The 26930-nt window shown below is 55.8% G+C and overlaps 2 protein-coding genes across 9 annotated transcripts in view; both read right to left on the reverse strand.

Moving 5' to 3' along the window:
- Nucleotides 1-101: 101 nt before the first annotated feature.
- Nucleotides 102-3973, reverse strand: TOR2A (torsin family 2 member A). Of its 3 annotated transcripts, XM_045883182.3 has the most exons (5): nt 3591-3846; nt 2718-2983; nt 1898-2073; nt 1095-1222; nt 102-883 (listed from the first exon to the last, which is right to left on the reverse strand). In XM_045883182.3, exons 1-5 carry the CDS (start codon nt 3739-3741, stop codon nt 639-641), a joined length of 966 nt encoding a protein of 321 aa, XP_045739138.1. In that variant the 5' UTR covers nt 3742-3846; the 3' UTR covers nt 102-638. The 3 variants fall into 3 exon arrangements, with proteins under 3 accessions (XP_045739138.1, XP_064435872.1, XP_045739139.1); XM_064579802.1 differs by lacking the exon at nt 1095-1222 and having other exon boundaries at nt 3591-3973; XM_045883183.3 differs by lacking the exon at nt 2718-2983 and having other exon boundaries at nt 3591-3729.
- A 1241-nt stretch (nt 3974-5214) lies between these two features.
- SH2D3C (SH2 domain containing 3C) overlaps nt 5215-26930 on the reverse strand; it is a 29136-nt gene continuing 7420 nt past the window's right edge. For 2 of the 6 annotated variants that reach the window (XM_045883188.2, XM_045883190.3), the window contains 10 exons: nt 21313-21352; nt 14343-14471; nt 12829-13283; nt 11461-11585; nt 9992-10527; nt 8957-9072; nt 8236-8407; nt 7335-7446; nt 6733-6939; nt 5215-5820 (listed from right to left, as the gene is read on the reverse strand). In XM_045883188.2, coding sequence (XP_045739144.1) covers nt 5645-5820; nt 6733-6939; nt 7335-7446; nt 8236-8407; nt 8957-9072; nt 9992-10527; nt 11461-11585; nt 12829-13283; nt 14343-14471; nt 21313-21352 — 2068 coding nt within the window. In that variant the 3' untranslated portion in view covers nt 5215-5644. Of the gene's footprint in view, nt 5821-6732; nt 6940-7334; nt 7447-8235; nt 8408-8956; nt 9073-9991; nt 10528-11460; nt 11586-12828; nt 13284-14342; nt 14472-15326; nt 17771-18211; nt 21288-21312; nt 21353-21505; nt 22088-26930 lie in introns of those variants that run through there. The other 4 variants (XM_064580017.1, XM_045883189.3, XM_045883193.3 and 1 more) reach the window with 4 other exon arrangements.

The raw sequence follows: 26930 nt of genomic DNA on the forward strand, positions 1-26930 counted from the left end.
CACTTCTTGCTGGGTATGGAAGAGATTCTAACCCCCACACACACTCACTGGCACCCAGCAAAACAGCCTCCTTCCAGAGCAATTAGATACCTCAGCCAACATTCTTCTGGTCCCATGGCTAAGTTTATTGTATTTGTTCTCTTATAAAATTAAAAACTTTAAAAACCAGGCCTAAGTGGCAGCTTGAGTCCCTCTGTTCATGAAGACTGAGAAGTCTCAGCCCAGCTTTACAGTACAGGACACGGGGTGTGGGATGGAGGCTTCAGAGTACGGTGCCAGAGCAAGGGGCCAAGAGTAACCGACCGAAGAGGGAGAGAGCAGCCATGAGCCACAGTCCCTGAGTTACAATTCACATTTTAAGAAGGCTTAGGCTGGAGGGCAAGGGCAAGGCTCATTGAAGTTCTGGGGTCACCAGTGGTTTCTCCAGGGAAGGAAGCAAAGGTCAAGAGGCCCTCAGACCAGTTAAGAGGCCAGGGCCCTCTGTCCTATCGCCTAGCCAGCATGCCTCCTCATCTTCACTTTGGGCTCTGGGTCTCGCTCTCCAGGAGGCTCAGGAAAAGGGGTCCTACTGCAGGGGCCCCAGGGCTTTCCTGCACAGCCTGGCCAGGGAGAAGAGGGCAAGGACGCCATCTGGAGAGTCAGAGGACAAAAGCAATTCTGGAGGCCACAGTCTTGCATCCGTTGGAGGAAAAGAGCTGTTCTTCCTCAGGGAAGAAGGTGGTGCTATCCAGCACAGCCTGGAGGACCTCCTCCCTCGGCTCCAGGCCCAGCTGGGCCAGCTCGTTGAGCACGCAGTGCCACACGTGGTGCCGCTGAAGTGGTAGGAAGGGCACCAGCACGTCTAGGAGATGCTCTTCCATGATGCCTGAGCGCCAGAAGCCATCTGCAGGAAGAGGCAATATGGGAAGGGTCTGTGGTGGGCTCAGGGAGGTTGCATGACAGCCAGGAGCGCCAAAGCCTGGGCTGAGAAGTACCGGGTCAGTGGGCCGCGCATCAGACCCGGGGAGAACCTGGCCCAGCCCAGTGGTTGTGGGTGTGAAGCCTCGGCCTGCTGAAGTTACCCCGGGCGGGGAGGCCTCCCACGCTGAACTCACGGTGCGGGTTGTCCAGCACAGCCTGGGAGATGACAGGCTCCAGCTCCTGCAGGCGGATCTCCTCCCGTTCCCGGCGGCCACGCCACGCCTCCAGGGCCACCTGGTTGATCTGCTCGCCACCGGTGTTGCTGAAACCATGGGGAAAGCGGGCCACGGCTCAGACCGTGGGGGGCGGGATTTGGCCCTTGCTTCCCATGTGCCACACAACACAACCTGAGCCTGGGCACCCTGCTCAGTAGCAGCAGGAGCCAAACCCACTGAAAATACACAATAGGAACTACTTCCCCTCTCCAGAGCCTGTGTCTCCAACCATGATGCCTGGAAATTCACTTATAGGTGCCGTGCACTTTAAAGTTTACAAAACACTTTTGGGTCCCTTAACTGACTTTCCCTCCCCGAGCCTCTAGGAGGACAGTGGGGCATTAATATTGGCCCTGCTGTGCAGAAGAGGGATGGGAGTTCAGAGAGGTGAAGTGATTTGCCCAAGGAAATACAGCTAGAACTCTTAGAGGTGCGACTAGAATTCTAGTCCTATTTTTCCCAGGTCTGTGTCCTCCTGGCCCCAAAAGAGGGAAAAATCGTTCCACAAAGAAACAGTGAGGATCCCAAAGACTGAGCCCAGAATGGGCTTTGAGAATGTCAAAATTTGAGTAACAGTGTCACAGCCAGTGTGAGGGGCTTTGGGAAAGCCCAACTGGGCCCCGGGGGGAAAGGTATTCTGGTGTGGGACCACAGGCCAAGACTGGATAGCTGAGACATTGGACAAATGTCCCCGCACCATGCTGCTGCAAAGATGGGCCCACCTGATGAAGATGAAGATGGCTTTGCGATAGTTGGTCCCAAACACAACCCAGGAGGAGCCCAGGAAAGGTACCAGGACCTCCATCAGGCCTGGGGCCAGCTTGTCCATCTCGTCAAAGAGGAAGAGGGAGCGGCTGCAGGCTGTGAGGTTTCCCTGGACCCAGCTCTTAAGATCTTTCTGCGGGGAGAGGCAGGAGTTTGAAGGCACCTGGAGATACTCCTCTCACATCAGACTTCTTCTGAAGGCAAGAACTAATCCTTTCCTGGGGCTGGTGACAAAACTGTGGCCCCAAGGGGTCAGAGACTTGTTCAAGCTCACACACACAGCAAGTCAGCAAGCGCACAGAGACTCAAACCCAGGCCTCATATCTGCCTTGTTCAGGACTCCTTCTCTGATAGCCCCTACTTTCCATAAAAGAGGAAGGTTCCCTTCTGCTCCCTGAACCTTCTCAATAATGTTGACAGCTGAAACAGACCAGCCTAGAGAGGACCCTGCAATCGACAACAACGATAGTAGTAAGAGCTACTATTTACTAAATGCTTATTCTGAGCCTCAAATTGGGACCATGCTTTACAAAAAGAAGGTAACGCAAGGCTGGCAAAGGTAAGTGCTCAATACATAATACCTGCAACTATACAATCCCACGTCCCTTGTCCATCTCAAGCTCTGTTCATGATGGGTCCTGAGGGCTGAGGCTCCAACTGGCTGTGCGGCCTGGAGCGAGTGACACCCCCCACCCCCGGACTCAGGACTCATTCATTCCCTAGGGTCTGGCACCCCAACATGCAGGTGAATGGTGGTCCAGGATGCCACCAGCCTACCTTGTAGCGCTCCATGTGGCTGGCGTGGGGGAAGTGGATGACGGGGGAAAAGTGGTGAACATGGGGGCTGCGGAGGCCACCCCGGAAGAGATAGTGCGCCAGAAGGGAGCTAACGTAGGACTTGCCAGTGCCTGTCCAGCCATGTAGGGAGAGGACCAGTGGCTTGGTGGGGGCTGGGTCCTGCACAAAGGCCTTCAGTGCCTTCACCACCAATGCCTTGGCCAAGTGCTGGCCGGCCAGGTGCTGGGCCAGGTCACACTCCAGACCTAGGGCCACAAGGACAGTATCAGAGCTGAAGAGACACGCTTGCCACAGAAGGGGGTGGGGAAGAGGCATGTCTGGAACCTGGTCTAGGGATCCCTGTGTCTTGGACAGTTTTACAAACTGTCTTTGGAAAGGGAGTGGGGCCCTTGGGGACTCCGGCAGCCGCAGCCACCCTCACACCTGACTTGGCTCGGCAGCGCCCCCACCAGCTGGCCCTCTGCATTGCGCTCAGCTCTAAGTGGCTGTGAGCTGCCAACAGGTTTGGCCCAAGATTTCCTGCCCATTCCCAAGGCAGGCTTCTCCCCTGATGGCCAGTCCACTGTGGAGGCCCAATCGTCCCCCCAAGGCCCTGCTGTCAAATGCCTCTCTCCATCCTGGCAGGGCTCTGCCTGGACTCCCAAACATGCTTCCCCAAACCCTTGCCCCAAGTCCAGTACTCGAGACTCTCAGTCCCTCAACACCGGGCCCACTTGCGGCCTGGGCCACCCGGAAGTCTGCGGGTCCCGCCCCTCGGTTCTACCCTTCAGGTGTGGCCCGGGGGCAACCCCAGAGTCCGAGAGCTCCCCGGTCCGCGGGCCCCTTGCACTCCGGGCTCCTGCGGCTCCTCACCCTGAAAGTCGGGCTGGAAGTCACATTCGCAGAAGGTGCCGAGGTGGCAACGCAGCGAAGTCAGGTCCCAGGCGGCGGCCGCGGCCGAGACCAGCCCCAGCAACCCGAGGAGCGAGCCCCAGGGCCGGCAGCCGCGAGTCGCAGCCGCCATGCGGGTGAGACGGGAGCCGGGTCTGGGCCAACCGCCCCTCCCTGGGACCACAATTCCCGGCGTGCCTCTCTGGGCGGCAGCCACCTTCCGTAGCCTACAACTCCCGGCTCCCCCCGGAAAGGCCCGAGCCGTCGTCCCGCAGCAGGACCGGAAGGTAGCCTCTAGGGGGAGCCCGCGAACCGTCCCAATCCAGGACGGCGGGCCGCGTTTCCGTGGCCACGGTAACTAGGAGACCGTAATAGCGCCGAAAGAATAATAAAGGATTATGACCACAAAGGGTGACGTAACAATTGTAGCAAAAACTTGTGCGGCACCTTAAGCCTTGCAAAGCTCCTTTTCCATGCTCTTTTTTTATATGACAAAAGAGCGCTCAGTAATAGAGCTTTTGGTAAGCACTTACTGGGTGCCATTAGAGTTAGGTGCCTTATATGTCTTACGATAACAGTACCTGCCATACAGAGAAACAGTGATATTTCAATGAGGTACAGGAACATAAAGTGTTTTGACTCAGAAAATAATCAATAAATGATTATTGGCAATCCATTATGTATGAAACATGGCAGTCCCCTACCGAGGAGCTACTCTGCCCTAAGTGCTTTAACATCAATCCTAAGGAATCGATTTTGTTATTGTCCTTATTTTGTTGAGGACGAAATTGGGACCCAAGGGGTTAAGCCTCTGTCCAAGGCTCATAAATAATAGAACTGAACCCAAGTCAAGCTGCTGCCAAAGATCTAATGCACTGTTATCCAGCCTCTCTTGGTCAAAGGATTCAGAAGGCAAAGGACCCAAGACGTTTCATATTCAGTGAACAGGCTCCCCAGGCCTCCAGCCTGGATAGGAATCGTGTTTATCCACATTGCCTACCTCCCCTCCCCTTGGAATCAAGACAACTGCATTCATGGCCCTTCTTAGAGATTCCCTGACCCACCCACCCTGCGCGTGCATACGCACACACACACACACATGCTCACACGAAGCTTTCTGGGACCCTGAAAAGAAATAAGTAGTTCCCTCTGTTGAGAAAAGGAAAGAACTCCAGGTCAGGACACCCAGGTTCCAGCCTCCCTTATTCTGCTGCTGTGACCCCAGGAGAGTCCCTTCTCCCTCCAGTTCCGTTTTCCAGGGGAGAGTAGGAATCCTAAATTTCAACAAGCCCTTCCACTCCAAACATCTGGAATGCTTGGTTGTGCATTTGTGGGAATCTTTGCTGGGCTTCCCCAAGCAGGAAACGGGGTGGGAGTAGGGGCTGGCCAGGATTTCTCCCCCTAGTTGGAATTAGCTGTTTCTTTCCCCCACTGGTCTGTGAGCTCCTCCAGGACTGGTACTGGGTTTTAGTATTGGCTCTAACAGTGGCTCCTGGTAGAATCTGGAATGTCCCAAGTGCTAAATAAGTATTTGCCGTTGAATTTTTCCACCTTTCACCTGAGAGAAAAGACTTCCTTCCACCAGGGCCCCATGAGAGACAGAAGAAAGAGTCATAAAAGTTTATTATATGAAAGAAAGAACATGGCTTCTATACATCTATTTACAGAACAGACACACATATTTACAACCAGGTGGAGGCCTTGGTGTCCGTTGTGGGCAGATGCCCGAAGAAGAGTGAGGAGGCGTGAGGACCCTCCCATGGCTCGAACACAGGGCACCTCAGCAGGAAGGGGAGAAGCAGAAGCTGGAGGAGGAACAGGATTCCGGTTCTTCCTGAAGGGAGACTTGGTGGGCACGTAACAGGTGGGATAGAGCCCAGGGTCCATGCAGGACCTGGAGGTGCAAGGGAGATCCTGGTTTGGGCCCAGAACATTCTCGGGCTGATCACAGTGTCTCTGGGGTGCTCTGGGGAGAGGTCTGTGCCCCTCTGTCCCTGTTGCTGCCCGCAGCTGCAGAGGGGAGGGGTCCGCGGGGGTCACAGTTCGCTGGAGCGGACAGCAGGTTCCAGTTTGTGGGACAGGGCAGTGAGGACCTTGTCAAACTTCTCATAGCGCCGGGCCTGGTTGCTGCTGGCGCCCTGGCTGCCCCAGAGAAGGCGCATCTGGAACTCGGTGCTGAACACCTCCAGGAGCTCTGGCCGGGCCTGGAACCCTGCAAGGCAGGGCACAGGGGTCAGGGGATGACCATCCAGCTAGGAAGGCTGGGGGTCCTGCCTAAAGCCAATACCTCCCTCAGGGCCCTGTTCCTAAGGGCCTGCCCCCCACCAGCTCCACCAGGATTCCAACAAGGTTTGTCAATGAACCATGTTTGCAACATATAATATTTAAATTACTGAAGATAAAATATGAATATCAATTGGAGGGATTTTTCTTTTCTTTTTTGTATTTTTCTGTAAGTTCTAAACTTCTTCCTAAGAAACATATACATTTTGCAAGTAAGTGTTTTAAGTAAAATTTTGTTGTTCTCTCTGGAAAAGAAAAAGGAGGAAAGACAAACACCAGGATGTTCTCCTCATGTGCCTCTGGGTGGTTGTGGGTGATTTTGTTTTTTCTTTTTGCTCAGCTGTAATTTCCAATTTGCCTACAGTGAACTTTCATGACTTAAATAATGCCTAAAGCAGTAAAAGCTGGATGGTTTGAAGCTACTTCCTCTCTGCCCTTTTCACGAGGGAGATCTCCGTTTCCCCTAGACTGGGAGCTCCTTGAAGGCAGGACAGGTGTGTCTCAGCCCCAGGCCAAGTGCTTCGCAAACAACATTGTAAAGTAATCCCGTTAAGACGTCCACTTCACAGATGAGAAAACAGAGGCTCAAAGAAAGCCTAGGGTACTCTTTGTATCATGTCTGTGTCCCTCCACCCCTACCCAGCGCCTTCCACTCACAGTTGAACTGATAAGTGAGTGAAAAACAGGGATAAGGAAAGGGAGTCAGGGTGCGGGGCCGGACAGAGGAACGGAGAAACACGAATGGAGGTTTGGAGGAAAGGGGAGAGCAAAGCCGGTGGAGGGAGGGCCGGCCAGCGTGACCAGTGACCATCTCGCCCCCCAGATGAGACCCGTGACTCACCCTGCAGCTTGACCTCTGCGTTGGTGTGATACAGGCCTCCGTGGTGGGCCACCGTGCGGGCAGCCTCCAGGTGGGCCAGCACCACCTCCACACCGTGCTCGGTGCTGCCCCAGGGCTCAGGGCCCTCTGCCGGGGCCGAGTCACACTCCAGCAGAGTGATGAGTGGCAGCACATGCGGAAACGTAGTGTTGCTCAGCGGTGGGCCTTCTGCAGGGAGAGAGGCAGGCGCTTAGAGACCTTGGAGGCCCCACCATCCACGGCGCTCCCAGCAGACAGGTGAGGCGCTCCCGGCAGACAGGTGAGGCGGAGGTGGGTCTGCCCGAGGTCCCTGACTGAGCCCCCCAGGGCTCCCGACTCCCAAGACTAGCCCCCCTCCTTTTGGAATCCTCCAGCTGAACCCAATGCTGCCTTGCCGCAGCCCCAAGGGCTGAGCCTGGTCCTGGCCGAGGCTCACACGGTTGCCAGGTGCAGAAAGTGAGCACAAGATTAGCCTGTGCAGACCTCAGTCAAGCTCTGGTCATTGTCCACACTGGGAGAGTCTTTGCCGGCCCAGAGCGGGGCTGGAGCCTGTCCAAGGTGACACAGCAAGGTGTGGGGGGTACCTTTGCCCTCGTTGAGGCTCTTGAGAAATGGCTTGAGCTTCTTCTCATAGAGGATGGCACCCTCCGTGTGTCGCTGCCGAAGGGTCACCCATGTCTGCTCCAGCCGGGCAATCTGGGGAGAGCAGACTGTGAGCGCTCAGCCAGGGAAGGGGCCTGCACAGGCCACAAGCCACCCTGCTGAGTGGACAACCAGATGTTATCCCTGGACAACCAGGGATAATAATTATTATATCATGGTCACCTTTCATGTACCAGGGACAGTGCTGGCTGCTCTTCGCATTCTCCTGGGAGGCCTTGCAACAGCTCATTTTACAGATGAGGGAACTAAGGCTCAGCTAGGGCAATGACTTGCCCAAGGTCATTCCAAAATTAGGTAGCAGAGCTGGGAGTTGAGCCACGTCCTCTGGGACCCTGTTGTTACTATTGACTAGGCATAGGAGAGCAAGTGTAGAGTCCGGAGGAAGGTCAGGCTTGGCAACAGACTTTTTCAGTCTCTGACTGTGTGACCTTAGGCAAGTACTGCTGTGCCTCAATTTTTCATAAGTAAAATGGGACAACAAAGGCACTTCACAAGATTGTTCTGAGGAATCAATGCTTATAAAGTACTTAGTGTACCACCTAGCATGTATTAAGTGCTCGCTAAATTATAGCCATTTTATATTTATTCTTGAAACTCATATAATGCTCCTCACTCATTTTGCAGGTGGGTAAACTGAGTCCCAAAGAAGGGACAAGCCTTGGTCTTGGAGCAGGTCACCACTTAGAGACCTCAGTTCTCAACAGTTACCCTTTCACCAATGCTGCCTAAAAGTCACCACGTTCTTCCCTATTCGAACGTGTCCCAGGGCTCCCTCCAGACGGCGACTTCCTGAAGCCCAGCTCGAGACGCGCCCCTCCGTACCTGGGCCATATCCAGGGCGCCCATGACCGCAGCGAAGCTGAACATGTTGCCCATCGTCCCCCGAAGTTCAGCCGCCAGCTGGATGGTCTTGTGCAGAAGCGCTGCCCGCTCCTCCGCGGAGCCCGTGCAGCCCAGGATGTCCACGGCCAGCATGATGGACATGGTGTGGAACCTGTCACAGCGGCCAGGTCAGAGGGGAGGGGTCCTGCCACCGCTTGTGGTTGGGCGCCGAGGGGCGGAGGGCCGAGCCCAAAGCGACAGGTTGGAAAGGGTCAATGAAATTAGGGGGCGCGGCCAGAGTGAGGGGAAAAAGCAAGGCTAAGGGCTTCTGATTGGTCAGTGTAAATCAGGGGCGGGGCCAGAGGCTTCTGAGCGCCGGGCTGAGGGAGGGGCTTGTGATCGATCAGTGGAATTCACGCGGCGGAACAGTTTTAAGAAAGAAGAGTAGCCAGAGCTGATGGGCAGGGCTAAGCCTCGCGGAGTGTGATTGGTCAAGAGGGTGCAAAAGATGAATCCGGGGATAGACTCAGGCTTTGGGGAAACTAGGATTGCTTGGAGCTTGATACGGAGCAGTTGCGATTCGTCAATGGATAGAGGGCGTAGCCAGAACCCATGGGAGCCGGGCTGAGAGACTCTGATTGGCCAACCGGCCACAGCAAAAGGGCAGCGAGGTAGCCCGGGGGATCCCCCGCGAGGCCCCGGGTGCAGGTGCTTGCCTTACCTTTCCAGAAGGTCTAGTCGTAGCTGCCGGCCATGGGGGAGGGTGAGCAGCTCCATGCCCCAGCGGACTCCCATTAGGGTCTGCATCTCCTTGGTAACGCCCAGTATCCTAGCAACCTGCAAGGACGCCCAGAGGGCTGATTAATTTCCTGTCGCGGTTGGCCCAAGCCATCTGGGAGTCAGAGAGCTTTATCTAGGAGGGCAGCCTGGCTGGGATGACGAGTTTGAATTTCAGCTCTCACCCTCTGCCATGGAGCAAATGAACCTCATTTCCTCCTCAGTTCCGTGAAATGAGGGATAAATGGGAAAATGCCCAGTGGTGTTTGATATGTGCCAAAGGTGACCAGGACACCTTTATTCCAGAAGGCAAACCTGAGTTCCAGGGAGGGAAAGGACTTGTCCAAAATCACACACTGGGCCTAGAACCCAGAACTGCTCCCTTCATGCCTAGCACTCTCCACAGGGCAGTATCTTTGCACTCTTTTCTTGCTTCCTGAGCTGAGAGGCCAGTGTGGCCCCCACATAAAGTAATCAGTGCCCCCCAAACTTCAGAGGGAGAAATTGAGGGGCAGAGAGAGTCTGGGTCCTTAGATAGTCAAGATTCATTCAAAGGCCCAGGCATTGACAATTTAGGAGTCTAGGTTATGAGTTTTGTTCATTTTGTCCACTAGGGGGGGATGGGGGCAGGTAGTCTCGGTTTTAACATTCCCTGAACCAGCCAGGCGGACTCTCATCAGGCTCAAAAAGTGCCCCAGGGAGCTCTGGCTTTCAGCACCGCCCAGTTCCAATGCCAAACTGGAGGAAGCAAGGATATCTTGTGTTGTTGTTGCCATTTTTAGGAGAAAATGGAGGCCCAGAGAGGTAAAGTGATCAGCCCAGAGTCACACAGCAAGTGAGGGACAGCTATGAAGCCAGAATCCAGGCCCACTCACTATACTTGGGGAATTTAGAGGCCAACTTCTCACCACCCAGACCCCTGTCCCAAAGCCACAGGACAGAGGTGCTCTCCCTGGCCCAGTGCTCACCCAGCACCTACCAGGCAGTCAACCTTGGTGACGTGCCGAGCCAGCGTCCGGGCATCCACCTCTGCTAGCAGCTCCTTGACCTTGCGCAGGAGGCCCACCTCCAGCGGCCGGTTATCCTTGGGGATCAGTAGTGACTGGAAGGTGGCTGGGTTGAAGGAAGATGTGGCTTCCACAATGGGGGCTATGAAGGCCCTGCCCCGGTCCCCCTCAGGTGTCCCATTCTCTGACAGTTCCTTTAGCCTCTCCCCATAGCTCCTGGCCTGCCGGCTGGAGGCCTCACCGGCTGCCCACTCTCGGCTGCCCCGGACAGGAGGCTGGAGCTGGCAGTAATGGCCAGAGTCCGGGTCACTGTAGCTGCTGAGCGATGGTGATGGGGAGGCCTTGCAGAGCGTGTGGGAGGGGCTGGCATAAGGGCCCTTGTCCGACTCCCCAGGGGGCTTTGGGGCACTTCCGGGACACAGCTGGGGTTCACTGGAGCGGCGGGTGACAGGGGAGGCAGGCAGCGCTGTGGCTGAGGGAGCTGCAGGGGTGGCGTGGACACGGGTCACTGCAGGGAGAGAAAGGGAGAGGACTAGTTACCAGAGCTCCCCACCCAGTGAAGTTCTCCCACCCTCTTCCCAAAGGAGTGAAGTCCCCACCTCCCTGCACACAGGCCAGGCCCAGCAGCCTCGGGTAAACTGACCAGGCCTCAAGGATACTCTCAAATTGCCTGGACCCCAGGAGTTTGCTCTCTCCTACCCTAAGGCTGCTGCAGCCTTGGGGAACCACTGAACTACATAGAGGAGCTTGCCGTGATTCAGGGATGCTAATAAGCACTTGCTGGAGTTCATTGTGTGGAATTATTTCTCAGTGAGTTAGCAATGATTTATTGAGTACTCATGTGCTAGGAGCTGGCGACTTGCTGGCCATACACTGGTCAACAACAGTGAAACCATCATCCAAAATGAGAGCTGATGTATATTGAGCTCTTCCTGCCTGCGAGACCCTTCTTTGTACCTTAGCCCACTTAACCCTAACATCCTGGGAAGTAAGTACTTCCACGATCCTCATTCTACCAGGAGAAAACTGAGGGTCAGAGGGGTCAACTGCCCCACGTGAGAGAGCTGGGCTTGAAATCCTCAGTCCTGGATACTTCACTCTGCCATGTTGTTCAGAGACTGCCCGATAAATCATTTGGGGCAAGGAATTTTGACTCTGACACTCGGGGGAGTTGGTTCGAAGGCAAGTTTGTAGTTAGGACAAGTTGGTGGGCCTGTGTTTAGGGAAGAATGTGTGACAACCTGTGGAGACAGTATCAGTGGTGCCACTGGCTGGTTTTTAGTGTAAATTCTTGCAGGGCATCACTCTCAGTAAAGAGGTAGAAACACATACAATCACACACTGTAACAGAAGTCATTAAAGACAAACAGAGCGTGTGTGCACACACAAGGTCACTCCCACCAGATTCCCCGCCCCGCCCCTCCCCCTCTGCTGGCCATACCAGTACCGTAGGCAGGGGAGCTGGGACTCTCAGAGATGGGTGTCATGGGCGAGTGCAGGTCTGGGATCTGGTCCATGCTGAGGGCACAGTTGCGGATAGATTCCCGGGGGTGAGGCAGTGAGGTGCTGTGGAGCAGATACCTTCATGAGCAGAGAGCCCAGAGGGCAGGGTCCTCAGCTGGCCTTAGGACCCCCACCTCTGCCTCCATCCTAGGTTGACTGAACTTCAGAGGCAGAAAAGGCTTGGAGAGCGTAGTACTAATTGGCAAGTGTAAGACTGAAGCCCAGAGAGGGGAGTGTTCGTACAGTCCACCACCCGCACAACTGCTCTCTTCCCTGAGAACCCTGCCTCCAACTTAGAGTAACTGCCTGGGAAGCAGGCCTAGCAGAAAGGATGGGGAGCCTGTGGGAACCAGGCCCACTAGACTGGCACCTCCTCACTGCTCCTACGCTATGCTCAGAATGCCAGGTCCTGGCACCATTATGGGCACTGGTTCTAAGCCTCAGGCAAAGTGGCCACTGCCCACAGAGAATCCAACCAGCAGTTCCTTGGCTGACAGCACCCAGCCCAGGCCTAGGGAGATGGGATCTACCCAAGTGCTGGTGGCACAGGATGGCGGGTCTCTGCAAACAACCAGGGAGGCCACAGAAATGAGGGGTACAGACTTTGGAATTGCAGACCTGGGTTTGAATCTCAGTCCTCCCACTCTCCAGCAAGCGGCTTCCCCTCTCTCATCCTATTCCCTCATCTGTAAAGTGGGGGTGTGCCCAGGAGTCACCTCCCAGGAGGACATGGGAGTTGATGAGCTTGGGCGCAGACAGCCCTCTGCACAGGGCCGGGTGCACACTAGGGCCTCAGAAATGAGTCCCTTCTGCGGCTTGTCCTGGTCTTGTCCCACCCAGGGCCAGAAGCAACTGGGGGTCATTAAAGTGTGGCTGGAACGTCCCATCCCCTATGCAGTGGTTTGCATATTGCAAAGCCCTCTGTTCTGATGCCCGCCTCGGCCTCGCTAGGTGGGTGGGGAGGGGGAGCAGCGGCCACAGGGACAGGGCAGCACCCACGGATCCCGTAGGCTGGGGGCGGCTATCTGAGGGAGGGCGCTTTATGGGTAGGAACATGGTCATGAGAGGAGAGCGGCAGGGCCCAGGGAGCTCAGCTAGTCGTAGCTGACCTGAGGCTATCACCTGCCTGCAAACCCTGCACTCAGCCCCGCGTCCTCCTCTTCCTCGCTGCACACTGAGGCTCCAGGACAGTTATTCCACCCAGTTCAGAATGCCTGGGCCTCCCGCTCCTCACCAGCACTCTGATGACGGATACCCCCACTTGCCAAACGAGGAGACCGAGGCCTAGCGTGGGGTCCTTCCTTACCTGGTGGGGCAGCCATCGCTGCGGGTGACCTTGTCGGCGGTGAGCCCGTCGGTCATGGTGACGCTGCGCCGCTTCATGTGGCTGCCCTTGGGGCCCGAGGGGCTGGCAGGGCCAGCAGCCTTGCCGCTGGTCTGGCCCAGGCCATAGCAAGCCTCCAGGTAGCGCAGCGGGAAGGTGCGGTTGACAGGGCAGTAGATGATGGCCCCGCTCTGCTCCGACACTGCCTTGCGGCTGCCCACATGGTACCGCACAAGGGCGGGCACGTGGTCGAAGCTCTCCTGCTCGAATAGGTACTGGATGTGTGTGTAGCTCTCCCCGGCCTTCACCACCACCTTGTTGATTTTGAAGTGCAAGGCCTGGTTCTGCCAGCGGCAGGTGAGCACATAGTCACCCAGGCTGGTGAGAGAGTCCCGGATGAGGAAGTCGCCGTTGCGCTGCACCAGGGTCTCTGATACCTGCAGGAGGCAGTGATCAGGCTGGAGCAGGGCCAGGGCAGGGTCAGACCCAGGATCTGGGGGACATGGGGAACAGAGATATCTACAGCTTAGGAAGGGTGATGCAGTGACCCAGATTCAGAGTGGGCAACTCAGCCACGGACCCTGGGTCTGGTGCACAGAGGCTCAGGAATGGGAAGACATGACACCCTGGAACGTAAGTCACAGGGACACAGAGCCTGGGGAGCTGGGGTTTGCTGTGACCTAAAACTCAGGTCTCAGACCTGCTCCTTCTCAGGGTGCATTCCCAATCCTCATTCCTCCAAGCACCCAGTGCTCTCCCAGATCTCTGGGCCTTTGTACCCTCAGGCTGCTCTCTCTTCCTGGACATCCTTCCCATGCTGCCCACTTGGTGAACTCCTGTCCATCTCTCACTGGCCTCTGTCTTCAGTTCCCCCTCCTCAGGGCCAGCCCGCATTCCCTGCTGGGTGCTCCATTCCTGCACTTCTTCCACGGGGCTCTGACTGGACTACCAGCCCTCAGGGGAAGCCACCATCCACTTTCTCTCTGCATTCATGGTGCTTGACAAAGATCCACAGAATGAATGAAAGAGGGAACAGAAAGAGAGAACAGGTGACTATCAGCCCATCTGGGCCTCAGCACAGAAACTCAACTTTGCCAAAACTGAGAATCCTAGGCCCTGACACTTACCAAACACACAAGAGGCTAATGTATAGACCCATGGAAAAAAAAAAAAAGTTAAAAGTAATAGTAATAATAATAGCAATAACAACACTAATAATAACATTGAGCCCACTGTCAGACATCAAGTTAAGCACTTTATGTGCATTGTTTCATTTATTCTCACAATAACCCTTGAAGGCAGGTACTATCATTACCATCCATCTCATAGAAGAAGAAACCAAGGCTCAGAGAGGTGAAGTGACTTGTGCAAGGTCACACAGTCAGTAAATGACAGAGTTAGACCTCACTGCAGTCCTCTCGGACTGAATCCACCAAGCAGCAGGTCACAGCCTCTCTGGGCGTCTAGGGCTGAGGTCCCGCCTAGGGCCTACTCACCTCACGGGGGATGCGGCCGTGGTACCAGGCATGGCTGCGGAGATCTGTGCTGCTGAGTTTGAGTTCCTCCTCCAACTCCTTGTGCAGTTTCTCAGGGGAAGAGTCCAGGATGTACTTCTCCTTGGAGAACTGGGCAGGAGACAGCAAAGAGTTGGCATCTGGTCTGAAGCCCTCTTTCTTCTTCTCCTCCAACCCCTCCCTACTCCAGGTGAGCTGCTTCCATCCCGGGACCCTGAGAAAACTTAGGCACACGTGCCAGAGAAGTCCTCACCCTTGAGGCCCCATCCTAGCAGCAGCAAGGAAATCTCAGTCCTACTGTGTTCCAGGCCCTGTGCTATGCGCCAGGAGTAAATGAGACAATAAACAAACCAGGCCCTGTCCTCAAGGAAGCTTGTAGTCCAGGCGGGGGAAGGAAAAGCAACAGGAACATTTGAGCAGAATAAGGTCAGCACCACAGTACTGGACAGCGGCAAGGAGCCGGGTGGCTTTTACAAGAGAGAAGATAAAGTATAGGCGAAGTGGAGAGTGGTCCAGGAAGCCTTCCTGGAGGAAATGGTAACAACAAAACACTCCCTCTGCACCAAAAACATCAAACTGATCTTGCACTGGGGAGAGGCAGGATTTCTATAGGTGGATCTGGGAGGTAAGGCAGCAGGTACCCAGGTAAAGGCAAGGACAAAAACATAAGGCTAGATGCACGATGATACATTCTGGGATGCTGAATTATACAGTGGAAGGGTGGAGGAGGCAGCTATAAACAGGGAAGCAGAGGCCCCCACACAGACATTTCTGCTGTCCTTTACAATTCCCAAGGCCCTTTCCTCCTCGCCTTCTCAAGCAATCCTGGCCAGATGGCAGAACTGTGGCCAAGCAGGGAAGCCAAAGGTCACTCGATGAAGATAATGCCCAGGACTCCCCCCCCCTTCCACCTGCCCAAGGAGGAGATTCCTGGTTTCCTGGTTACCATGGCCCAGGGTTAGATACCTAAGAGCAGAGGGAGGAGAGTTCCTATTGCCAGGTGCAGCCCCACCACAAAGCACAGTCCAATCCTGGCGGTGTCCTGTGAGTTCTCTGGGCCTCAGTTTCCTCCTCAAAAAAATGGGTATAATTACAGAATCTGCCTCATTGGGTTGCAAGGATAAAAGGAGACAATACTCCAGAGTACTGTGACTAGCCCATAGATGTCCTCGTCACTGTGAGGACATGCGACATTGTTTCCTCTCCCACTCCCCAATTCTGGGCCCAGAGATGGCTGTTCTAGGACAGGTAGATCTGGCTCCGAACTGGCCAGACAGCAAGACAGATGAAAGGGGCACGGGAGGGCCTGGCTTCAGTCCAGGTGACAGTCTCTCTCCAGGACCCCCTACTCACCAAGGTCCAAGGGTCCTCTAATCCATTCCCTGCCTTTTCAGGCCTTCCAAAGATCTCAGAGCCTAACTTTGCAGTTCCATTCCCCACCCCTCTGCTCCCACACTGCCTCAGTTTACCCCAATCCACACTGCTCCCAAGACAGCCTAATTCCCAGCTTCAGTGATATCTAGAGTCTCTGACTTCATTATTTCAACAATGATTAAGCCTCCTGTGCCAGGGGCTGAGGCCCCAAGGTCATCAGGACAGGTGACCTCTGAGAGAGCTACACAGACACTGACAAGCAATTCCAGTTTTCTGAGTGTTCAGAGATGCACAGATAGCTCTGGGAGCAGCTAAGAGGGTACCTCCTCATCTAGTCAGGGAGTCGAGTCCCTGAAGAGGTGATGTTTCCATGGAGGCCTGCAGAAGGACTGGATGAGCCCAGCAAAAGCATCAGGGCAGGGACAGACAGGCAAACAGGTGGGCCAGGAAGAGTTTCTGGGCAGAGAGTGGCAGTCAGGGCCCTGCAGGCTGAGCCAAGGTCCTGGGGTGAGGGGAAGCTTCAGAGGGGCAGAGATGATGGGGGCAGGTGGAGCAGGGCTGTCAGGCTGCTGTGGGGAGCTGGGGTTTACCCGGAGGCCACACCAGAGCCACAGAGGGTTTTTCATGTATGGAGAGTGGCTTAGTGCTTTCCGGGCACTGGCAGGGAAGGGTGGGGCATGGGGGTGGGGACTAGGAAAAGGGTGTTTAAGTAGCCATTGATCAGGACTGGGAAGAGGGGTGGAGGGGTCAGAGAGGATTTCAGATGGAGATCCTGGGAGGACAATGAGACACTCACAGAGGTGAGCAAAGCTGAGCAGGAGCAGCTTGGTGATGGGCCCATGAAAATTGGGGTTTTGAGGAGCCTGTAGGACTTTGGGGACAGATGGTGGAGGTCAGTGATGGTACAGGTACTTAGGAAAAGATAGGTCCTGGGGATGGGGATTCTGTATGCCCTCTACCCAGGGTAGAAACTGATACCCCCGAGGGTGGGAAAGCTGAGGGCTGAACTGAAATTGGGGTGTCCTCATATACCTACACTTCTGTATGGAGTTCCTTATTCTTCGGGGTCCTTGGCCTCCCTCCCTATACCACACCACACCCTGGGGAGGGAAGACTAGGAGTCACAGGAGAGAGAACACCAGTACCCCAGCCTTCTGGGGTTCTTCTCCTTGACAAAAAGCATGTAACTGAGAACTCACCCCGGTTCCACAGCTGGAGCAAGATAGACATGGGGCAAAGAAGGGGAGTGGGCTGTGAGGTAAAGAACCTGGCCACAAGACTCTGCCTACCACTGTGTGACACTGAGCTAGTCATTTGCCCTCTCTGAGCCTGGGTAGCCTCCTCTGTAAACGGGGCAGGGGGTGGGGAGACTGGGCTCCACTTTTCCAGCGTAATCAATGGTCACAGGGAGAATCTGGGGGAACCAACTTGGTCCTCCCACACACCCGGGGGTGGGGAACCCTAGGGTCCTGTGCCCTCCTCCTCACTCTCGACCAGGGGGTCCCCAGCTCCCAAGACTGGGGTGGGTGGGTGGGAGTTGCGGACTGGGGCGCGAATGCAGCATCCTTGCGCTTAGCGCACCGCTATTGGCCAGAGATGATCTCACCGCCTCCCTGCCTGCGCGCGCCTGATTGGCCGGTGCGGGGATGCGGCGCTCCGCTGCCGGCGGGGCCGTCATTCAGGCGGGATCGGAGCGTGTGTGTGAGCCCGGGGGAGCGCAGAGGTGACGCGTCCGGCGTCCCCCAGGGGGCTCCGGAGGCAAAAGCGCAGAGACCCCCGGTCCGGGTCTTAAGCCCTAACCCCCAGCCCGCGCCCAGCAAGCCCCGTCCAGCTTCCTACGGTCTGGCAACCCCTAGCAAGGCCATCCCAGATGATGCTCCGCAGAGGCGGGGTCCGGGTCCTCCCCTCCACCCCCTTCCGTTTAACCCCTTCACCGCCGCGGCGCCGTCCCGCACTGCCCGGCTGGCTGGGCTGGGAGCCCCGCGCCCCGAGCTTGCCCCAGCCCACCTAGAGGGCGGGAGAGTGGCGGGAGCTCTGGCCCTAGCCTCGGCACCCGCAGCACCCCTTCAGTTTCCCGCCCCTCACTCAGCCTTCGGACCCCAGCCCTGCGCTCCCGGTACAATGGGGAGCCGGACTGCCCGGGTCAGCCGCAGGGGCCGGAGCGCTCGCCGGAGTACCTGCAGGACGCCGGGGACCGCAGTCCCCGGGACCCAGTGCCCCAGCTCCGCTGGAGGAAGCAGGACCGAAACGGCAGCCCCGCGACCCGGAGTCCCGGGAGCGGCAGCCCGGACCCTCACCCTGCGGAGCGGCCGGGCGCCCAGAGGTGAGGCTGGGGCGACCCCGCCCCCTCCCGCAGCCCCTGCCCCGCCAGACCCTGCGAGGCGCCACCGGGCTGCGGCTCCCGGCCCCCGGGCCCGGGGCGGAGCGGCCGGGGTCCCAGCCCGGAGCGCCTGGCGGGAGCCGAGCCGCCCCCTCACCTGCACCTGCACGAAGGAGCCGCGGTAGAAGCAGCAGGCGGCGGCCGATAGGGCGCTCCACAGGCTGCACCGCTCGGTCATGGTGGGGCCGGGCGGCCGGGGCCGGGCCGGTGCGGGGGGCGGCGGCCGGCGGGGCAGGGGCGCGGGGACCGACCGGGCTGGGCACCGGCTGCGCGTGCCTCTCGGCGGCGCGATTACCTCATCGCCTTGGCGGGGGAGGAGCGGGGAGGCGGGGCGGGGAGACCCCACCCTCCAGCCGGTCAGGGGAGGGGAGGGGGCCATTGTTCCTCCCTCCGCCCGCCCCCCGCTCCCCGCCCCTCGCCCCCTGCGCTCAAGTCCCGCAGGGCTGCCTGGAGTCGGGGGAAACGGAGCAGAGGACCCGCCTAGGGGGGCGGTCACGGGGGGGGGGGCAGCGGGATGGGGTGGGGATGTCGGGGCCCGGGGGGGAGGTTCCTGGCTCCCCCAACTCACCGTACCCTTCATTGACCCGGAGCGGGCAAAGACTGAATTAAATCATATCTAAAGCTGGAAAAATCCCTGTATGCGTTTGACCAAATCCTTTGTGGCCTCGGGAAATCTCCCAGAGTCCAGGATTTCTCACCTCCGATTTGGAATCAGGGACTCGGGCGGAGAATCAAGAATCCAACCGGATGCTGGACTGACAGACTCTGGGGGTGCAGAGAGCCGGTAAGGCTCAATGCTTAGGGCACCAACCTGGGTTCAGCTAGCGGGGTCCCCCACCTCTACCCCACCAGCCCCTTCTCTTGGAGCCCTGATTCACTCATCTGGAAAACATACTTGTGCTGACCTCACAGAACTCTTCTGAGCCTTGGCTGACTTCGATGCACATTAAGTAGCCAGGCATAAAGTAAGTGTTCAATAAATGCATGCTATTATTGTCAAGCTTATTGTCTTACAATCTGGACTTTTGTCCTAGAATCAAGCGGGGGGTGGGGGTGGGGGGTGGTCATCACTGACTCTGCATCAGCCAGGCCTAGGGTACAAATCCTTTTGACAGGCTGTGAGACATTAGGGAGGTGAGTCTACCTCTCTGGGCCTCAGTTGTTTGATTGTTTTCCACAAATACACATGAAGCTCTGAGCATGGAGCGTGGAATTTTATGGTCTTGGAACTTCAGAATCCTTGACTTGGAATCCAATTATTCACATCGTGGTCTGAGAACCCTGGAGTTCTGGAAGCTAGTACCTCAGGGCAGGAATGGATTGTTGGTAATTGACTATTGATTCTACCACCGTCTGAGGCTTGAAGCTAAAACTAATGTTCATTTGACTTCATCCTTTCATCAGTTCCAGTGAACAGGTATTATTTCTTTTACAGTATTTTAAAGTACATGTTTAGCCCTATAAACTAAAGGAAAAATACAAAACTAATAGTCCTCATGGGGATCTTACTACCATCAGTGATGGAGATCTCACTACCTTGCCAGGTATCTGAAAACTGTGGAGTGCTAAAATGTGTGTCTCCTGTGTCCTACCCACTGGCTTTGGTGCCAGTTCTCCCTGAGGCCTCTGTCCCCCTGTGGTGTAAGGGCTCTGAATGAAGAGCCAGGGCCCAGATTCCAGGAGCAGCTCCAGCTCAACTTTTCACCACCCTGGGCTGCACTTCCCGGGCTCACTCAGCTTGCTTTCTGACCTTGCCCACACTCTTGCCTCTGCTTGGACCACTCTACTATCTCTGCTTATCTTTGCTCCTTTTCAGCTTTTCCTTTGGGGACAAAATGTTGGTGAATGTTCCTGGTCAACTGCAATGGCTTGGTTTCAATGCCTCCTCCTCCAGAAAGACTTCCTTGATCTCCCCCTCCCCATCTCCCAGGCTGAAAGTCATCCCTTACCTGCTGAGCTCCAGTGGCTTCCTATCTGAAGCTTCTGATGATAGTGAGGGGCAGATTTCTGAGCACTTCCCATGCTGCCTCATGGCTAGTCACTTACACAGGGCTTTATTGGCAGCATCTCGGGTGATGGAATGTCCCTGGGATCAGGAGCTGGGCCAGCCTGCTCTATTCCAGGCCCAGCAACCCTACTTATGGGCACAGATTCATTGAGCCCATAGCAACCCTCATTGGGAGGAGCCACTGCTACCCCCATTTCATACAGTGAACACTGAAGCTCAGGAAGGTGACCCACAAACCCAAAGCCACATAGCAAGTAAGTGGCAGATCTGGGACTAAATCTGCTGGATTACAAAACACAAGCCCAAACAACCATGTGATTCTCTCCTGGTCCCCAGGTGGACCAGGAGCCCTCTGAACACAAGACCTCGTGCTCCCAGCCCTCTGCTGTATGCTCCGTGCTCAGCAGGGAGCCTGGCTCCTCGTGCGTGCTCCTGGAGGTGGAAGGCCAAGGACCCTGTCCATGGTCTTGGCATCAAATAAAATTGGATTGCAGTCTCAGTTCTGCCCCATAGTAGCTGTGTGGCTATGGGCAAATCACTGTGCGTCTTTGGGCATCTCTGGGCCCCAAGTTCCCCATATGTCCATGGGTACACAAAGGCCTTCCCTGCCCAGTGGGGAGGGAGGAAGTCAAAGACCTCATTCACGTACAGAGCTCAGAAATATCTCCCCTCCAGTGCTGGCAGCCAGCACAGGGCTCTGCACACAGTAGGCTCGCGTGATGTTATGTTACTCTCTTTATCATCATTGTTTCAAAGCTGCATTCTCAACATTCCCAGTGTCCAGGACAAATTCAGCTTGTGGTAAATGTGAGCTGGGCCCATTCTCTGTGATGAAAACCGAGGCGTCTTTTCTTGCTCCTACCTCTTAACACCAGCACATGCTCAGAGAGCGGGTGGGATTGGATCTGCACGAGGAGACATCCCAGGGCCCAGGGCAGGTGGCAAGTGGTGGGGGGGAGGGTCTGGTGGTCACAAACTGTGGGGGGTCCTGGGTTTGGGGCCAGGAGAGAATGATGGCAGGCATGGGAAGAAGATCCTTGGGAGTGAAACCAGATCCCAAGCGCCACTCCAACCCTGAGACCCTCTCCTCTTGGGACCAGGCAGTGAGGTCTGGCCTCTAACAAGGCTCAGAAAAGAACTCTGCCCTTCATGGAGCAGGCTCTGAGCCATCCCTGCCCAGCCTCGCTTACCTTCACATAGTCCCCGCCAGCCTCCGGCTCTCCAACGACCCTGGAAGGAGAGAAGAGTGGTGAGTGTCCCCAGTCCTACCTGGCTCCCCAGCTGTCAGCCTCTGCCCACCTGCCTGGTGGTAGCACCTGACCCTAGCGCCCCAGAGGGCTCATCCTGAAGGCAGGAGGGGGCATCGCACCAGACAGCACTCACCGGAGTCTGCTGGCAGGGCTCCTCCTCCACTCGCCAGCTGTGTGACCCTGGATCAGTCCCCTCACCTCTCTGAGCCTGGGTTTCCTACTGGGAAACTGGGGATAATGACAGCTCTGCCTCATCGGGCTGTGGCAAGGACTCTGGGAGCTGATCAATGTTACACACCTAACAAGCGGCCTGCTTCTGGAATCATGCTGTTTTCGCCCAGCTTCAGGACGCTGGAGAGTTCTTACCCCACTCCACTCCAATCGCTGGTGCCCCCCGGCTGGGGCTCAGCCTCCTCGCCCCCCATTCACCCTACACTCTCTCCCTAGTGCAGAATGGCCCACTCAGCAGCACACCGAGCTGGTGACTGTTGGCTATGGTGGAACCGATCCTCTCAGCCTTCAGGGGCCTGGAGAGGCCAGAGGCCGGGAGTGGCTATCCTTCCCAGGTGCCAGCTAAATACTATCCTTCCTCGGGAGGGGCGAGGGGCACTGTGAGCCACCTCCCCGGGTCCTTGACCTTACATGCCGTCCTTTCTCTGATGCAGCCTGGAACTGCCCCTCCTAACTCCCTCCTTAGCATCTCCTCTTGCATGTCTGAAGTCATGGCAAACTTGCCACATCCAAAGCTGGACTGTCGCTACCCGCCCCCTGCTGCCACGCCCCTGCTCCCCACATCCGCTTCCCATCTCGGTTCATGTCAGCTGCATCCTTGTTGCTTTGTTTGGCCAAAAAATCTGCAGTCATCTGTGCCTCCTCCTCCACTCACACTCCACACCCACCCCATCAGGAAATCCTGCAGCTCTACTTTCAAAATAGGTCCTGACCACATCTCTCCGAGGGTCAGCCCTTGCTCCATCCAGAAGCCCCTTGTGCTCTATGGAGCACACAGCAAGCAGCCTTCTCGCTGGCTCTCTGTCTGTTCTCACACCCCACTCGGCCTCCACTCCACCCCCAGAGGCACTCAGGTGAAAACAAGCAGGTCACGGGCACAGAGCACCCCCCACACGCCCCTGGCCACCCTCCTCTCACCGAACAAGATCTAAACCCCTCTCTGTGGCCTGCAAATGGCTGGCCATGTAATGTGTCACCCAAGCCAGAACTTTCTTCCCTTGTGAGAGTAAAGAGATACCATCGTTATGCCAGAAAAACAGGCATCAACCAGAACATATGTTCCCCAGCCTACAAGGCCTTGGGTAGCCTGGTGGCGCCTGACCACCCACCTCGCCAAACCCCAACATGCCTCCCTCACTCATTCTATCCCTCATTCTGCCCAGACACATTGGCCTCCTCGCCAAGCTCACTCTTACAAGGGCCTTTTGCTGTTCTCTCTGCCTAGAATGCCCTGCCTCCGGATCTTCATGCAGCTTGCCCTTCCCCCTAGTTTATTTAGGGCTCTGCTTAATGCCCCTCCTCAGAGAAGCCTTCCCTGACCACCCTACCTAGAAGAGTCCCTGGTCCTTCACTCTCTGTCCTCAGCCCTGCTTTATTTTCCTCAGTCTCTGCCTGAAATGATCATTTTACATTTATTTGTTGACTGTTAACTACCTGACAACTTCAGAGGGCATTGACTTTGTCTTATTCATCATTAAGCCCCCAGCACAGTGCCCGGCGTATAGTAGGAGCTTACGTTTGCTTAAAGGAAGACATGAATAGTAAATACTCAACCAGTGTTGATCACTAGCATGAGGATTAATTTTGTCAGGCTGGGCCCTGGTTCTCTGGCTAGGAGAGGCCTCAGTATTCCCATCTACAAAATAGGGAGGGAGGTCAAACGTTGGGGAACTTCTTCCTCCCATCCAAAGCCCAATATTTAAATTTAAATGTCATAAATTTAATAAAATAAACATAATTTATTAAATTACATGGATAAGAATTCCACACGGGGCTCCCAGCTCCTGAGGCCAGGGGCTCCTCATTGAGAAGCAGCGGTGGGAGCGAGGTGGAGTGGGGACCCCTCCCCTGCACATTCACCTCTGCCAGGTTTTCCCGGGTGAGGTGTCCCATCCCAGAGTTTCCGTCCATTCAGTCCCGGAAATCCGCCCACTGCTGGGAACAGATTGGCCAGGACACTGGGATCGCCCCAGTGCTTCCTCCTGCTTCCTGTCTCCTTCCCCTGGGGCCCTGGGGAGGGAACAGAGCCTTGGGGAGGGGGGTGCCTGCACCAAAGTACAAGTGGGCTGGGGTGGGCAGAGCCAATGGGGGAGCTCAGGGCGGAGGCCGAGGCCTAAGAAACTGCCGGCTTGGGGCCACACTTAGTCCCCATCACATCACCCTGCCCCTCTACAACACTCCAGGATTTCCAAGACATAATGTCACCATGTCTGCCTCTGATCCACTGTTATCACTGGCCCGGACTATTGCCACACCTCGTCACTGACCTCCCTGCCTCTGTGTGTGTCCTCTGTGACTTGTTCTCACTCCAGCAGCCAGAGCTCTCCTGTTAAAGTGAAAGTCAGATCACGGATCTCCTTTGCTTCAACTCACTGGAGTGGCCCCCAGTGTCACTCAGAGTAAGGGCCAAAGTCCCATGACAGCCTTACAGGCTGGCTTCTCACCATCTCTCCCACCCAATGTCCTATCCTGATCCCCTCACTCTTGCTGCTCCAGCCACGCTTGGCTTCCTGCTGGCTTTTGTCCCCACCTCAGGGCCTTTGCACTTTCTGTTCCCTCTGCTGGACTACTTTCCCCCAAGATACCACCAAGTTCCCAATCTGCCCTCCATCAGATCTTTACTGAAATGTCCCCTTCTCAGTGGGGCCTTCCCCCACCACCCATCTGAAAGTGTGACCTTCTCAGCACTCCCCACCTCCCTTCCCTACACTTTTTCTCTGAAGCACTTCATCTGACCTGCCATGCATTGACTATCTTCTTTCACTAGAACATAAGCTCTGAGAGGACAGGAATTGGGATCTGCCTAGAGCAGTGCCAGGCACCCCATAAAGATTTTTTTGAATGAATACATGTCACACAGCAGCCCCATGCAACAAAGTCTGGTTCTCAAGGCTCAGCTCTCTGTGGCTGGCACAGTCAGCCAACCCTCCTCTGTCCCCTTGCTCCTCCTTGCACTCTAGCCTGCTTGCACATCCTCCAAAGAGCTCTGCTCCCTCCAGCCTCAGGGTCTTTGCACATGATGTTCCCTTTGTTTGGAACCTCCTCTCTCCCTTAGGGTCAGAGTGGTTCCTACTTGGCCTTCAGATCACAGTGTGCTTAGAGATTTCTAGAACATTCTCCCTCCCATTGTAATAATCAAATGCAGAAATCAAAGCTTCCATTTTTACAAACTCAGATCCATCAATTAATTATTTTTTATTTCATGGACTTAAAAGGCACTTCCTCTCTAATATTAGTGGTGAAATCAATTAATAAATAATACTGACAATTGAGCTAAATCAGTCCCATTAATCAGCCACATTAATTATTCAAATAACCAACCCCTTTAATTGCCTGTATTAACTGATTTGTTCCGATAACTGATACCACTTATTGCATACATTAGCTTAATTAATTGGATTAATGAGCAGTAATTAGAGCCCATTATCCTTTATTTCCCCAACACAGTTTTAAATCTGAGCTTTACTTTCAAGGCCCGGGGGAAAGGGTGAGGCCCCGCAAGGGATCCTGGAGGAGAGGCAGTAGAGAGCAGCTGCTGTCCCATCCCACCCTGGCCCTCCCTTGCCACGGGCAGACTTGCCCTCTGCAGAGGCCCACTACCTGTCTACCGCCTCTCTGACCGCCAGTTTGTTCCCTTGGGCCTCCAGGCCTGGCCACGTGGACACTTCCCCAACCTTTGCCTCCCTGCTTCTCAGCTTTCCCCCTGCCTTCACCTCTCTGAGGTCCAACTATCCTCTTCTGTAAAATGGGCATAACTGTCTCCCCAGAGGGGCCACAAGGATCCTGAAAAGGAGGGGTGCAGAGTTCCCAAACCCTGCGAGGCTCCTCTTGCTGCCCCAACTGCCAGCCATGGAGATCTCCCATTCTGCCCTTCCTGGGGGACTGAAGACTCTTTCGACCCTTCGCTCCGACCATCACTCACCCTGGTCAAAAAGCAATAGTGCTCTGTGCTCCTTAGTTTTTAAAGGCCCTGGGCAGAGAGAGCAGAGGTAGAAAGTCTTTCCCTGGGGCACCTTGCCATGGGGTCTTTGGGATTCTCTGCCAGGTAGGCTCTTGGCTTTAGCCCCTGGCCTGCCCCACCTCCTGTAAGATGGGCTGCCTGCCACTGTCTTGAAGACATCCCTGCTCCTTCTCCACCATTCTGTGCCCTCAGTCTTCTTGACAGTGGTGAGCTTGCCAGCAGGTGTTTAGAAAGGGTACAAGCCCTGTGATTATAGGGCAGATGGGGGCCATTCTTTCTGAGGCTTCTGAGCCCTGAGAGCTACTAATTGATATTCAAATTCTGCTGGAGAAGAGCAAAGGGGAGGGCATGTGTGGAGTTTGTAACTTGGTCCAGGACACACAGCTGGCTCAGACTAGATCCGTTCCTTGCATGAGGCAGGCTCCTCTGGAAAAAGGGGAGTGCTTCAGGGTGGAGATGAGGAGAAGGTGGGGAGGGAAGGGCAAAGAAAACTAATATTTCAATGGGACCATGAGCCCAGAATCGATGTCAAGAAGAAGGAATGGAGCAGGGATGGGAGGAGAGAAGACCCTCTCAGGCTCTGGAGAGGACCCTCCACTGGGAGGGGGGAAGCAGCATTACCCTGGGCATGTCCCCCTCAGTGGGCCTCAGTGAACTCTTCCGAAACATGGGCATGGTGAGAGCAAGAGCAGTTCCTTGTACTGGAGCTTCCTGGGCTAAGCCCAGGACAAATGGTCTACCTCATCTAGTTCTCACAGTGCCCCTATGACCTGGGTGCTGTTATTGTCCCCAATTTACAGATGGGGAAACTGAGGGTCAGACAGGGCAAGTGAGTTGCTCAATGTCGTGCAGTCAGTGATGTACCCAACTTCCTCCCCATACTCCACAGAGCTCCAGGATTCTGCAAACAAGGTCCCCTGAGGGTTTCGGGGGATGTGGCTCCAGCTGGGGGTGGGGGTACAGTCCGTCCTTCCTGAGCCAGTGCAGTTCCCACAGCCTGAGGCATCCGGGGGTCTCAAGGACTGTGAGAAAGTCTCCACAGGAAATGAGATCTGGGAGCAGCTGGGCCCCTTCGGAAGACAAGGACCAGCCGCCCAGAGCCTGAGGAGACCAAACAGGCTGGGCCCACCACAGCCCCCTCCCCTGGTGGGTAATCACTACCAGATGCCCAGCTGCTGACGTCACTCTGCAGGGCCGAGAGGGTCGTGAGACTCTGGGGAGTGTTGGGAATTCTTGGACCAGAATCAACATTCCAAAAGGAAATGGGATGGGGAGGGGGGATGGTTCTTGGCCTGTTCTCGGTGCCTGGCACAGGGCTGGGTGTCCCGAGCTCTCCTGTGGGGTGCCACCTTCTCCAAATCTCCCT

This window comes from Mirounga angustirostris, unplaced genomic scaffold, assembly GCF_029215605.1.
Source record: "Mirounga angustirostris isolate CCGP_5_RB_7025 unplaced genomic scaffold, mMirAng1.0.hap1 SCAF_15, whole genome shotgun sequence".
Taxonomy (NCBI): domain Eukaryota; kingdom Metazoa; phylum Chordata; class Mammalia; order Carnivora; family Phocidae; genus Mirounga; species Mirounga angustirostris.